Below are 14,073 nucleotides of genomic sequence, written 5' to 3'. Positions count from 1 at the left end.
GAAAAGTTTAACAAATAAGTCATATTTGATTTTTTGGATGGAACATGTGAAGCGAGAGTACTTCATCAACTTCAGTTGTTCCAGTCATTTTTTTTAATTTTTCCATTAAACTTACTGTCTACCGTGGCGGTATTTCAAATTTCACTTTCATTTATTGTCATCAGCGTACTGTTTTTGAAATGGAAGTTTTTTTGCTATTGAAATTACTATCGATTGGTTTTGTCCGCACTAGTTAAATATCGGCATAAAAATACCGGCTTCTTTACATTTGGGCAATTAAAGTGTAGTGCGTTGTCTTATATCGGTCCATCTTATAACTATTTCTAATCACAATTCATAAAGTGTAACATATGTATTTACATATGTGTGTGTGTTTTATGCGTAGTTCTCTCAAAGCTTTCGAGCATCGCAAGCATAGTGTGGGACAAATATATACAGAGAAGTTCGTATTAATTGAAAAGTGGGCTTGCAGAAGAAACGCCTTACTTTATGGGGTCGGATATGTCTTCTTCTATGCATTACACATTTCGAGACAAAATTATAATATTATAATATGAAATTAGATACGAACAAAGCATTATGAGCATTATGAAAAGGTTCAGTCTGCAAGGGTATTAAATCTTCGGCGTACCGAAGATAACCGTTCTTTCTCGCTTTTATTAAATTATGTATTTTAGGAAAAACCTGAGGCCACCCAGAGTTGGTGGCCAATCCTCTCTTTTGGTACCTCCCGTATAGTGGTACTTCTGGTACTCATGCGTGTACTCATGGTACTCATGCGTGTCTGCTTTGAATTCTATCAACATCATTGCAATTGCGATTATAATTTTTTCTGTGCTGCTATTTTAATTGGTTTTTTGAATTGAAGCTTAATAATTGGTGTGGCCCTTGAGTAGAGGCGGCGGCAAGTGGTGCGGTTAGTTGCGAGTTCGAACCCTGCCAAGGGAACAATTTTTTTTTTATTGTGGTGTTGTTTGAAGATGTTGTTTGTTGGTGTTGGAAGAAGACGGTTCATGGTATCCCCTAGTCGGGAGCTCCCGACTAGAACCTCTTACTTGTTTTATTTCGTATAATAATAATACATTTTTAATATGGCGTGACCAATTTGAACAATTATTTGTGTTTATATAATTCATTACCATTTGCTTTCAATGGTAATTACTTCCAGTCGAGCAGACCGCGATTATCCAACCATGGCAGAATTTCGGACATTACCTGAACATATTTCTGATTGGTGTACATAGCGGCCTTAACCTTGGACTCGTCATTCCCCAAATTGGCATTGTCGTTCTTGTCCAGCATGACAACTGGTAGCACCTTGGACACGACCATATAAGCTATAAGAAAGGGTATTAGCGAAACGTGCTCCCAATGTTGAGGTTAGAATACTAACCCGCCAATCCATTGCGCAAGAGAGCAGCAAGCAAGTTCTTTAACTTGGGCAAAGGGCGATGATATTGCAGTATCTTAAGATTCTCCACCAAATTATCGAAATAGAAGCGAACCATATAATCAAATTTGACGGTTTTAATATCTGGCGCTGCTGAGGAAAGTATCAGATAAAATAGATCATTCGCCGGGGAGCCATATTTGCCAACTTGAAAGTCAACAAAAAGCGTTTCCTTGATTTTGCCAAAGGCATCATATAGAAACATGATATTAAGGTTCCAACAATCGCCATGATTGAGCACATTGAACTCCCGCATGGAAACCTGCTGATCCTGTAGCAGACGATCCACCAAATACTCGTCACTTTTGGCCTATAAGTGCCTTAGATTAAATTTGGAATGATACAAGTCTGTGTGCCGACCTACCAATTTCTCATAGATCTTTTGGCAGTTCTTCCACTTCTTGAGCTGCGCCAGAAATGCGGCCGAGGCATTAAACTCCTGCAGCAGCTGACGATTGGCTTCGCTGAACACGCCCACCGTAAACTCTTCCCCAAACATGCCATTGTGCTCCACATAGCAGGCGGAAGCTGCATGGAAAGCTGCCAACTTCTCCAGCACCTGCTGCATGTGATCTAGATTCAGACCGGCCAAGCGATTGGCGTTCTTGAAATTCTTCACTTTTAAATCCTCGAGCAGCACATAATCAACACCCAAATCCTGATCAATTTTATATGCCTTAGGTGCAAATTTTATGATCTTGCCAGCATCGGCATAGAGTTGTTCGAATTTGGGTAGAATGCTATGATACATTTGTTCCTCCTTCTGGAAGAGGCGCAACTTGCTGAGTATGGCAGCCATTATTTCATTATCATGCTGAGCCTTCAGCACAAAGGACACGCTCTTGGTGCTGTGATCTGCGGTGGGCATAATAAAGGAATAAAGGATTTACATGTTGCTTCCACTTACCAAGCAGCTCAACTTCGACCAGCAGACGCACCATCAGAGCGGAGTAGTTGTCACCAGAGCTCGTTGGTTTCGGTGTTACGGAGAGTATCTGCTCAAAGTCACCAATCTGGGCACGTACTGCATTCTCCAGCGAGATTCTGGGCAGCCAGGAAGGCAAATTGGGATCCGCTGCCTCAGCGTGTCCATTTGTTTGTGTGGACTCCGACATTTTGGAACTACAATAGATTAAATTAAACGACATCAATTTAATCACATGCAGTAAATGTCTTGTTGAATTTATGCTTATACGTAGAAGCGATAAGCGCTTTTAATATTACATATATGGTTTTAACAATCCAGACAAATCAAGAGTTGAAAATACGCTCAAGTACTATCAGCTGATTGTGGTGCTTAGAGTGTTAGAATCAGCATTTAAGTTAATTGATAATTAGTTATATTAAATCGGATTTGTAAAAGAACCTTTATGTCCATGAAATACCCTTACAACTGAAAATTGTGGTTCATAATTAAAAATATGCAGGCGCGCCCATATTATCTATTGTCGCACCCAGTTTTTACTGGATCCAATCTTTATGACATTTTATAGCATTAAGAAATTAATTATGCAAACATTTAGTCTGATGTCGTTTTATTTCCCCATTAACATTTTTGTTTTGTGTATACCAATATCTATAATTCTTTTTAAAGTTCTCTGTAAAATCTGTGTTGATGATATTATTTTTATACAGGAATTTGATTAGGAAAAAAACAAAATAATGAGATTCCCTTCAAACTTTAAGTGAAATAAAACCAATTATCAATAAATCCTACTGTTTCACCCTGAAAACTTTGATTAGAATCAAGCGATAATAATTCAAATAATCAGTTTACTAATTATAAGAACATAAGAAAATAGCACACTTAATTTTTACCATGATACAAGTAATTTACAAAGATGGTCTACACTTTTGTACATAAATGCAAATTAAGACCGGAAAAACTATTACTTGACCAACAAATTCCGCAATAGAGTTTTAGGGTTCTCTTTCTAATAATAATTTGGCTTTTTGATGTTAAACTATAATTGTTGCCAATCGAAACTGGGATATATTTGGCTGCTATTTGTTATTGATTGGTTTTCACAAACATGGTGCTCTCCAAACCTGTATGTATGTCTATATTGATTAGGTCATTATCGAACCAAATGCCATATAATTATATCGGACGCAACTCATATTTTAGGTCACATGTCAGCTTTTACAATATTGAAATCAGAATGCTTGTAGATTTGGTTAATGAAAATATGCACAATTAGTAGGTTTCACTTGTTAAAAACTTTATCTTTTCACTGCCTTATGTTTTAGCCCTTGAGATCACACGTCATCCATGTTTCATTTCATTTAATAACAATTATTTGTTGATTTTTCCTGTAAAAACTTTGCGTTTGTTGGTTTTATTTAATAACACCTATATCTTTATTTTTATTGTAAAATTTTTACGTTAGGACTTCTGAACTGCAACTGGCACATAATAGAACTGTTTCAAGAATTTTGAAAACATTATCTCAGCAACCCGAAAAGTTGATATGGACACAAACCTCTTTCCTTAATTGACAAAATAGGAGACTCGAGTGATAAATTGCTAACACAATTGAGTGCAGTTCGGTCAACGGTTGATTTCAAATGAGGACCGGGCGTTACGTGCGACTTTCTGCTCGGCCCGATTTGGCATTAGCCAAAGAAACGCCTTATCGCGTGTGTTCAATTAAAGTTGATTTTGTAAATGTTATTCGCCAAAAGCTGGCATAAAAGCGTCTCTCACACTGTAAAACTTGGCCAGTATGATTTTTAAATAAACATTTGATATGGGCGCCGCCAATTGTTCTATTGATAAGGCAGGTAAAGCGGGTCTCTGCACTTCCACTTCTATCGCTCTTTTGCTATGTGCTCTAATTATTGGGTGATTCTTTATTAATTGCTTCTGCTCGTGTGTCATTCACTGTGATTCAGTTGAACATGTGATAGACAACAATCTACATTCTTATATGTATATATGTAGGGATATATCTAAGTCATTGCTTGTGTGAGGGTGTTGAATGTTAAGTGGATTCGCCGGCCTTTTACGTTTTTAAAACATGTTGGGTAATACCATAAATGGTGAGTGGTACAGGCTAGGCAAACGAAAACATATGTATATACAGTATAATATGCTTAGCTGCCTCGAATACTTTGCACAGACACTAGAGGCAGCTATCCTAAAAAGGCAGTTAACTTAATTTATTTTTTTTCCTAAAAGTGAATCGTTTTCATAGTAACCTCGACTTTTTTAAGTTGCACTGAATTCTATTTAACAGTACTAAGATAAATAAATTAATTTGTTATTTTTTATTAACTTTATGTATTTAAATTACATTTAATTCAATTTCAATACAGTTTATTGTATGCATAAGAAAAACAAATCAAAATTCAGCTCATCTGATCATAGATGGCGCAGTTAACTAACACGATATTCATAGAAATTGGCAAAAAATTACTGGCTATAGGAGGCGCTTAAGTGCAAAAGGCTGTTAAGTTAGATGCACTTAACGTAATTAATTTCATACAAAATAAGCTCTTATTGCTTCAAAAAGAAAATTTTAGGCAGCTATCTTACCGATGCAGCTAAGTATCGAGGCAGCTAAGCAAATTATACTGTATATGTTTACCTTAACGTATTTTCGATTTTCTGGTGGTTTTCTTCTAGCACCCACTACAACTTGTAGTTTCTTAAATCATTTTGATACTTTCCGCATTTATTATTATTATTAAAAGCATATATTGAATTCAAAAGCTGTACCAGGTACCTTCCGGCACTTTTTGTCTTTATTAATCGATCATTATGGAACTGTTGAAATATATAGATTTTAAACTAAGTATAAAAAAAACAGGCCTGTATCCTGAGGAGACCCACCACATATAAAGACTTCTTGCATTACATTTGTATATGTATTATAATAGCTGGTATTTCCAGGCAATTTTGAGATATCAATTTTCCAACCATTTTCCGACAGATATTAAAAAAAGTTTCAATAAAAACGAATAAGAATCAAAAGTTTAAATCAACGTTTTTTGTCTATTCTAGTCTCGCTGGGTGAAGCCTGTACCAAAAAAAAAAAAAAAAAACGACAACATTTTGTACATTCAACGCATTTTTCATACAAAAGATGCATTATGCAAAGAGTTTTAAAAGTAAGTTAGTAACATTTCCTCAATTGCGGGTGGAATTTTGAAAATCGCTAAATCACGTATTTACAAAATTTGTATCTTGGGCTAAAAAAGTAAGTTTGTATGCGGTCGGCGGATTATAAAACTTCGCACCAAAAATCATTGACCTGCGTTTTCCTCCGATTAGTCTCGGATTTGGCAACAAATTTTTAGTTCGTTTTTAATGAATATTTTTATAGATCATTGCAAATGACTCTAAAATCGATAACTTGCTAATTAAACCTTTGACCCGCATTTATCGTCCAAGGACTGCATTTTGCGTAAAGTGTGAAAAACGTATTCGATGAATTTTTACAAAGGGCTATGAAACTAAGATTTAAGCCAATAGCACCAATCTTATAACTGCGCCCAAAAAAACTGTGAAGCGAGGACGCTTGCATTTTGCGGAAAGTATGAATAATGTCTCAAAAATTTTCATTAAGATTCTTGGTTGTAAATTTGAGTCCGAAACCTTACCCACCAAATTTGTAACCCATATTTCCACCAAGAAGGAATGGGTTGTCCAACTATCATATAAATTGAAGCAAAGATCTTTGAAAATAAGTTAGACCGATCGGCTGGTTAATAAAGACGTTGCTTAGACTGATTTTCGCGATTTTCATACTTGCGGATGGAATTTTTCAAAACTCCGATTCAGCTCCTTAGTTCTTACGACTTGGGCTGTACGTTCGTCAACAATCAGTTAATCAGCCAGAAAACCCAGTTTTCTATATAGAGATAGCTGGATGTCTAGCTTTCTTTGTATTACTTTTTACGTCAAGTGATGCAGAGAGTTAATAATATACGACCTGAAAAAGACTTCCGGACCGCGGTTGAAGTATATTGGTAACGACAAAAAAGACGTTTAAACAGACAACAAAATATATATTACTAGCGGGTATTGCCCAGCCTTATCCGTGGAACGTTTTGTGCTAAAAAAGTTTAGATATTACCTTTGCACTAAGAAAACTCCCGTGGAAAATTGAACTTCTATTTAAAAATATGTTTTAAGTGCATCGAATAAAAATCCAAGTGTTGGAATCAACGGTGTCCAGCTATGTTAGTCTGGCGGTGAGAATCTTGAAGCTGAAGAATGAACTTTCTTTTAATAAACCTTTGACCCGCATTGCCACCCAAGAACGTATTAAATAAATTCTCACATAGGTCTTTGAAAATGATTTTGAAACCGATCGGATGGTAGGCAAAAAAATGTACAACCGATTTTCGCAAATTAACCACAGTTGTGGGTGGAATTTCGCAAATCGCTAAAGCATGTGTTTATTAAGTTCAAATGGATGGCTTTGAAATCAAGTTTGAAGCAAATCGGACAAAACTTAAAACTTATCCCAAATAATCTTTGAATCTCATTTTCCACCGAGGAAGCTTAGATTCTGCGAAAACTGTGAAAGTCGTCTCAAATGATTTTTCATATAGATCTTAGGAAATAAATTTAAGAACGAAACGTCACCCACAACATTTTGTACCCCCATTTCCACTAAGGAGTAATGCATTTTTCGAAAAGAGTGAAAACCCTTGAAAGAAATGTTAATAAAGTCTTGGAGAATTTTGACAAACAGCTTGTCACCACCTGGTTAAGAAGCAGTACCGAAATCTGCAAGCACTTTAAAATTGTAGAGCACCGGAAGTTAACAGCCGGGGGAATATAGCACTGACATGTTTCATATATCGGGCATTGGAATACATTTGCATTTTCAGGCCTTCCCCATCTGCTGTTTCCGTAACAAAATCCTCTGATTGGCATCTACCGAGCGATCCAGCAGTACTGGTGGAAAGAGTAATAGAGCAGTCTTCTAGTCTGAAGACAACAAAGAAAAGAAGACCGCATTAGCACAATTACCAAAGAGAAAAAAGACAGACACAATGCCTACCGACAAACCCATGTTGTGTATTCTAACTAGTCTTTTAGCATTTAATTCTTATAATGTATGTATAATGTTTTAATAAATAGGAAGACACTTGTCTTGTCGACCATTAATAAATAACAAAAAAAATAATAATAAATAAATAAACTCAATGCGTGCTGCTGAGGCGGCTTGGCATTGTGCTAGTTTGGTCAGGACACCCAGCACGTGAGCTTGGTTCAGAACCACCAAACGATCTACGTTCCTGATCTACATCTACATTAACAATAAAGCGAGTTTAATATAATATTTTTTTTACCTTGACTTTTATTTACCTCCAAGTTCCCTCTCAAAATGCAAACGCATCATTATTACGGAGTCTTTTTCGCCCGGCTTAAGTCCAGCTACCGGCTTGAAGCTTTTGATCCTGCGTAAACTGGCAAAACGATTCTTCAGTACAACTGAACTTTCTCATGATGGTTAGACCTTCACATGGATTACACAATACTATTATGATATTACAAACGGTATTGGAATAATGTCACAAAATGTGCGTGTATGATCTAGCAGTAAAATAGTGTATATACTTATTCTTAAAGATTCGTTAAATATAACTATATATGCATATACATATATGTAAAATATAATTTATGCACCCGCATATATATATATCCTCTGCGCCCGGATGCCAGTATACTTGCCGTTGTCAGCACCCACAATGTACTAATGCCGCTGGGCATTTAACAACTTGATATATCGACAACGCCTCACAAAAGCTTTCAAAAGATTTCAGTTTATGGGTGTCTGTGGCTTAGTATTTGCTTTGCACAAATACACAAAGTTTGGTTTTTAAGTATTTGTTAGTTCTTGGGATATTTTTTAAATTTTTGCCAACACCATACAGCACGAACACGAGCCACAATCATACATTCCAGACTTAGCAATTTGTTCTTTTTGCTTATACCTATTACAATGCTCAAATGTATACGATATGTACATATGTGTTTCTAGATTTATGATTTTATTTTTTTGTTTTTGCCACATTTTCTTATGTTTTGTCTTAATAAACTGCTTCTAATTTAATTTGTTGAACACGTTGGTATTTATTTATGTAAATAGTAATATGATATCAGATAAATTTTTCACAAAACATACCTTATTTATAAATCAGCACCAAGCAAATTGGATAGTGCATTTAGGTTTTTGGGTGGGAAAATGTGAATGTTTTATAGCATTCAAACTGCTTTCTCCGAATCAAACAACTATAAATCTGTTATCTAGTCCGATTCACAAATAAAATTTATTTGACAATACTTTTTACAATAATCTAATACCGATAAGGAAATTATTGATCAAACTGTCGATAGCAGAAATGTTTACGATTTTGGTATAAAACGCTTCTAAATATAAATTTATATTTCGAGAGCGCCACGATTATGAAGCCAAGGCAACACCACTTGGATATGTTTGCGATAGCGTGCGTTGGAATAGAGCAGGGTTTTCAAATCGTTGCCCTCAGCGGAATCACTTAAAAAGTTTTCAATATTGGCGGCTTCTGAGGGATCCAGTAGAATGCCGCTCATAATGGTCGTTGCGGTAATAAAGCCTACAAATGGAAGGTATAGTATAATAAACTAAATATTAATTTTTAGCTATACTAACCCCAAATTCCATGCTTGAAAAGCGATTGGTGTATGTCACGAAGCGTAGGCACGACTTTAGGATATTTCAATAGTCTTAGATTTTCCGAAAGATTTTCATGATAGAACTTGATATAGTAATCGAACTTGGTGAGCTTATCCTCGAATTTGGTTGAGGACAGCAGAAAGTAGTACAAATCCTGCGCCACCGAACCGAATTTCGGTAATTGAAAGTCCACCAGACTGGTTTCCTTGATTTTTCCAAAGGAGTCGTGTGAAAACATTATATTGTTGCTCCAACAGTCACCATGGTTTAGTGCATTGAATTCGTTGGTATCGATGTTGGACTTTTTAAAGAGTTCATTATTTATCTTGGGCTGCAGAGCTCGCTAAGGAAAGAAATACATAAATAATACAATATGGTAACTTACACGATTTGGCTGTACACAATTTACCACTTTCTCTATATACTCTTCATTGCCCTCGTAGGTTGCACAGCACTTGAGAAAATTCTGGGTCAATTGTTTGTTCATCTCGGACATCATTACACGGTTTTCTTCCTTGTAGAAGCCAACCATAAGCTGATCCGGATAGACACCCTTGTTGGCCACACGCACTGCGGAGGCGGCATGCCACATGGACAACTTACGCAGAGCAGCTTCGGTGTGCCCCTGATCCAAACCCTCCAGCCGATTAGAGTTCTTGAAACCCCTCGGCGCCAGATCCTCAAGTAGTATATACTCTGTTTCAGCACCCTTTACAGTATACGCCTGAGCACCGAATTTGATGTCCACACCAGCATTACGATACAATTGTTCCATCTCGGGCACATGGATATTATACATATTGCGTTCTATATCAAAGATACTTTTAGTATGCTCCATCATTGCCTGAAACATTTCCAGTTGATGCGGCACCTTAAGCATATAGGATACGGCCTTGACAGTGCCATCTAAAATATATAGTATTGGATAATAACTATTTTAAGTCTAATTGAGCATAAATAAATTCAATTACCCTCCAGCTCGACGTCTATATTTAGACGCAACACGACCGTCGCATAGTTTTCGCCAGCCGCCGATCCGCTGTTAGCCTTGAATTTCTTGATTTTTGAGAACCCCTTAACCGATTCTTTGAGCACATCCAAAAATGTTTCGGCCTGCACCCAATCGGGCACGTTCTTGGGGGATGGGTCGGGTTTGGATTCGGCGGACATTTTTGTTTTTATTAATTTAAGCAATCAAAATTTATTGCGCATTCGTTTAGGTTGACGTTGTTGTGTTTCCGACGCTGTCCAATTCACTTCTAATGTTTCGACGGCTTTTGCAGCTCTGTATATTGCACTTGAACGCTTTCGCTTCTTCTCTTTTATTTGCAAAAGCACTATCGGGCGTATTTGTAGTCGTAGCACTCTCTTCTTTTATCAATCTGCTTCTCTTCTTTTTGACTATCAGAGTCAGGCCTTGCAGCATTTCAATCAAACAAAAAAGCTTTGAGCTCCGAGGTAAAGTTCGATTGTAAGCCCCTATCTTTCCTAGATTTGCAAAGCGTTATTATCATGTTAAAGAGCTTATGATATAGTTTTATTATACCCTTGCAGAGGGTATTATAATTTTGCCGTAAAATGTGTAACGCATAGAAGGAGACATCTCCGACCCCATAAAGTATATATATCCATGATCAGTATCAACAGCCGAGTCGATATAGCCATGTCTGTCTGTTCGTCTGTCTGTTTCTATGCGAACTCGTCTCTCAGTCTTAAAGCTATCTTTATGAAACTTTGCAGAATTTCCTCTTTCTGTTGCACGCAGTTCATATGTCAAAACCAGCTAGATCGGACCACTATATCAAATAGCTGCCTTAGGAATGAACGGTCGAAAAGTATAAAACACATTTTTGTTATCAAGATATCTTGATCAAACTCGGCGTTTATTAGTTTTACTTTGCTCCTCATATATATGCAAAATCCTATTAAAATCGGACCACTATATCATATAGCTGACATAGGAAAGATCGGTCGAAAAGTAGTTTCTTGTATGCAATTGTTTTTTGTTTTTCAAGATATCTTGACCAAACTCGGCATTTATTAGTTTTACTATGCTCCTCATATATATGCAAAATCCTATCAACATAGGACAACTATATCATATAGCTGCCATAGGAACGATCGGTCGAAAATTAAGTTGTATGGAAAACATTTTTGTTTATCAAGATATCGTGACCAACCGCATTTATTAGTTTTACTATGCTCCCTCCATTTATGCAAAATCTTATTTACATCGGACAGTTGTCCGATAGTAGTAGTAGTCAGCTATCATATAGCTGCCATAGGAACGGTCGTTCGAAAATTAAGTTTCTCAAGATATCTTAACCATACTCGGCATTAACTATTTTCCCTGTGCTTCTTAGATACGGGCAAAACACTATGAGCATTATGAAAAGGTTGGGTCTGCAAAGGTATTAAATCTTCAGCGTGTCGAAGATAGCCCTTCTTTCTCGTCTTTACTTTAATAGAGTTCAAATACACAAATTGCTGATATTGTTGGGCATGAAAACACGAAATAGGCAACGTTTACTGGTCATGTTGTCGCGCCAAAATTCATTTTTTAATTGTGACCCATTGGACCCCATAGCGCGAAAAAGCACCTATCAAACACTTGATATGTGTTTTATATATTACATATACATAGATACAAATGCATATTAGAATCCTTCAATGGCGCCACGATTTAACAACCAAGGCAATATGGCCTGGATATGTTTACGATATCGTGGATTGGTATAGAGCAAGGTCTTAAAGTCGGTGCCTTCTGTGGAGTCGCTGAGGAAGTTCTCAAAGCTGGCCGTTTCGGTGGGATCGACCAGAACGGCGCTCATAACACCTGTGGCGGTCAGGTAACCTAGGAAATAATGGTAAAATTGATCAGATAAAGTCATAAAATATAATTATTATTATAAACTCACCCCAGAAGCCATACTTGTAGAGGGTCATGTGCAATTCGCGTAATGTAGGCAGAGTTTTCGGATACTTCAGTGTCTTTAGGTTTTCAACAAGACTATCATGATAGAACTTGATGTAGTAATCGAATTTCGTCAGCTTATCCTCGAGCTTAGTTGAGGACAGGAGAAAGTAGTATAAATCTTGTGCTACTACGCCCCACTTTGGCATTTGGAAATCGACTAAACATATATCCTTGATTTTTCCAAAGGCGTCGTGTGAGAACATCATATTGTTGCTCCAAAAGTCACCATGATTCAGCACATTAAAGTTATTGTGATCTACCTTGGTCATTTTGAACATTTGATCAGTGGTATTGGTCTCCAAATCTCTCTAAAAGGCGATTTAAAAATCATGAAATGTCATCAAGCCTTTGTTAAGGATTCTCCTTCGCTCCACTTACCAGTTTTTCTATGTAATCCTCATTTCCTTCGTACAGCTTAACGCTGCTAAGAAAATTCTTTGTTAAATTACTATTCATCTCAGCTATCATTGGACGCAGTTCCTCCTTGTAGAAACCAACCGTCAAGTTCTCTGGATAGGCTCCCTTGGTGGCAACACGCATCGCGGAAGCGGCATGCCACATGGATAACCTTTTCAGAGCACACTCTGTATGTTCCTGATCCAAGCCCTCCGTGCGATTGGTGTTCTTAAAACCCCTAGGTGCCAGATCCTCAAGCAGTATGTAATCTGTTTTAGCGCCCTTCAGCTCATAGGCCTTGGCACCGAATTTCACCTCCACTCCGGCGTCACGATAAATTTGTTCCAGCTCGGGCACAATCGTTTTGTACATGGTAAACTCAATCGCAAATATATTGTTGCCCTCCATCATCTTTTTATAGATCTCCATTTGATGCGGCAGTTTGAGCATATAGGAGACTGATTTCTCCTTGCCATCTGTAATTGTTTTCGAGGTGGGTTATTTATTCACTTATCAGATATAAGTGTATAAAGAGATCACCTACCCTCCAGTTCGACTTCTATATTCAAACGCAACATGATCGTCGCATAGTTTTCACCTGCTGCCGATCCGCTGGCGGCCTTGAAGCTCTTTATTTTTGAGAACCCCTTAACCGATTCTCTCAGTACATCCAGAAAAAGTTCGGCCTGCACCCAGTCGGGCACATTGCTTGCTGTGGTATCGGGCTTTGATTCTGTCGCCATTTTCAGTTAATAATTGAGCTATTAAAATATTGACAGAATCGTTACGTTGCGCAGTTGTGTTTCCTGTAGTTACCAGCACGATTCTAATAATTCTCTAGCTTTTGCGCAGCGTTTATTTATACTACTCGCCCCAGCCGTAAGCCTCAAATGTTGAAAACTTGCTATCTAAAATGAAATATGAGCAGAGCCAAATTCCCACAACAAATATCAAAGCTTTCTGGCCCTCTCTGAATACATATGAAAACATTGTGAATTACGTTAAAGTTGTTCAGTATTTTCAGAGAGCTTCCTTATTGACTGTTTGTGTTCTTGTAGCTCTCTCTGATTGCTTCGGAGCTTAGATATAACTGTGCGGTGCATTGACCTAAACGTTAAGCATTTTCCATTTTACCATATTTAGTATTGGGTATATTGTGAATTATATATAGCACTGATAATGAGTATTAATATGCCAAGCATACTTGAACTTATTATTATTGTTTTCTACTACGAATTGTGTAATTCCACTTCAGCTTTATACAAAAACTATTTGTCCCGACTGTCTGACTGATTGGCGATCAAAGCACCGGCCAAATCGTAAGTGATTAAATTTATTGTAGTTACGTTCTATGAAGGTGCCCGCTAAGGCGCGGCTCTACGAAATTCCACCCCCAAGCTTATGAGTTTTATGATACTTTTTTCAAAGATCTTCGCCTTAATTTCTTGGTTTCGGGTTTAGATTCATTTTTAAGGATCGTCATGAAAATTCAAAATATAAAAACAAACTCAATTATACAGCCCAAGGAGGTTGGGTATAAATCTGTTAGCTAGACTCTCAGTCTTTCGCGGTAA

The 14,073-nt window shown here is 37.2% G+C and overlaps 2 protein-coding genes across 3 annotated transcripts; both read right to left on the bottom strand.

The window, feature by feature from the left end:
• Positions 1-990: 990 nt before the first annotated feature.
• LOC135426490 (uncharacterized) lies at positions 991-4,104 on the bottom strand. Of its 2 annotated transcripts, none has more exons than XM_064679592.1 (5): positions 3,934-4,104; positions 2,358-2,572; positions 1,815-2,305; positions 1,394-1,760; positions 991-1,337 (listed from the first exon to the last, which is right to left on the bottom strand). In XM_064679592.1, exons 2-5 carry the CDS (start codon positions 2,563-2,565, stop codon positions 1,159-1,161), a joined length of 1,245 nt encoding a protein of 414 aa, XP_064535662.1. In that variant the 5' UTR covers positions 2,566-2,572; positions 3,934-4,104; the 3' UTR covers positions 991-1,158. The 2 variants fall into 2 exon arrangements, with proteins under 2 accessions (XP_064535662.1, XP_064535664.1); XM_064679594.1 differs by having other exon boundaries at positions 3,983-4,100.
• Positions 4,105-8,721: 4,617 nt separating this feature from the next.
• On the bottom strand, positions 8,722-13,339 carry LOC135426414 (uncharacterized). Its single transcript, XM_064679482.1, has 8 exons — positions 13,044-13,339; positions 12,482-12,975; positions 12,045-12,411; positions 11,787-11,980; positions 10,098-10,302; positions 9,536-10,032; positions 9,103-9,469; positions 8,722-9,046 (listed from the first exon to the last, which is right to left on the bottom strand). Exons 1-8 carry the CDS (start codon positions 13,240-13,242, stop codon positions 8,853-8,855), a joined length of 2,517 nt encoding a protein of 838 aa, XP_064535552.1. The 5' UTR covers positions 13,243-13,339; the 3' UTR covers positions 8,722-8,852.
• Between the last annotated feature and the right edge of the window lie 734 nt (positions 13,340-14,073).

Source organism: Drosophila montana, unplaced genomic scaffold, assembly GCF_035044405.1.
Source record: "Drosophila montana isolate Dmon_TW-CO22-7 unplaced genomic scaffold, ASM3504440v1 contig_203_1, whole genome shotgun sequence".
Classification (NCBI taxonomy): Eukaryota; Metazoa; Arthropoda; class Insecta; order Diptera; family Drosophilidae; genus Drosophila; species Drosophila montana.
This window is presented reverse-complemented; position numbering and strand designations above follow the sequence as displayed.

What these genes read in the sequence shown, in the direction of transcription:
- LOC135426414 (XM_064679482.1), bottom strand. Translation starts at nt 13,242, where the DNA reads ATGGCGACAGAATCAAAGCCCGATACCACAGCAAGCAATGTGCCCGAC. An exon ending in AAGAGTATATAGAGAAAGTG is followed by an intron (nt 9,470 to 9,535) that starts GTAAATTGTGTA and finishes TTCTTTCCTTAG; the next exon opens with CGAGCTCTGCAGCCCAAGAT. An exon ending in TTTCAAGCATGGAATTTGGG is followed by an intron (nt 9,047 to 9,102) that starts GTTAGTATAGCT and finishes TTCCATTTGTAG; the next exon opens with GCTTTATTACCGCAACGACC.
- LOC135426490 (XM_064679592.1), bottom strand. Translation starts at nt 2,565, where the DNA reads ATGTCGGAGTCCACACAAACAAATGGACACGCTGAGGCAGCGGATCCC. An exon ending in GGTCGAAGTTGAGCTGCTTG is followed by an intron (nt 2,306 to 2,357) that starts GTAAGTGGAAGC and finishes TGCCCACCGCAG; the next exon opens with ATCACAGCACCAAGAGCGTG. An exon ending in CTTGCGCAATGGATTGGCGG is followed by an intron (nt 1,338 to 1,393) that starts GTTAGTATTCTA and finishes CCTTTCTTATAG; the next exon opens with CTTATATGGTCGTGTCCAAG.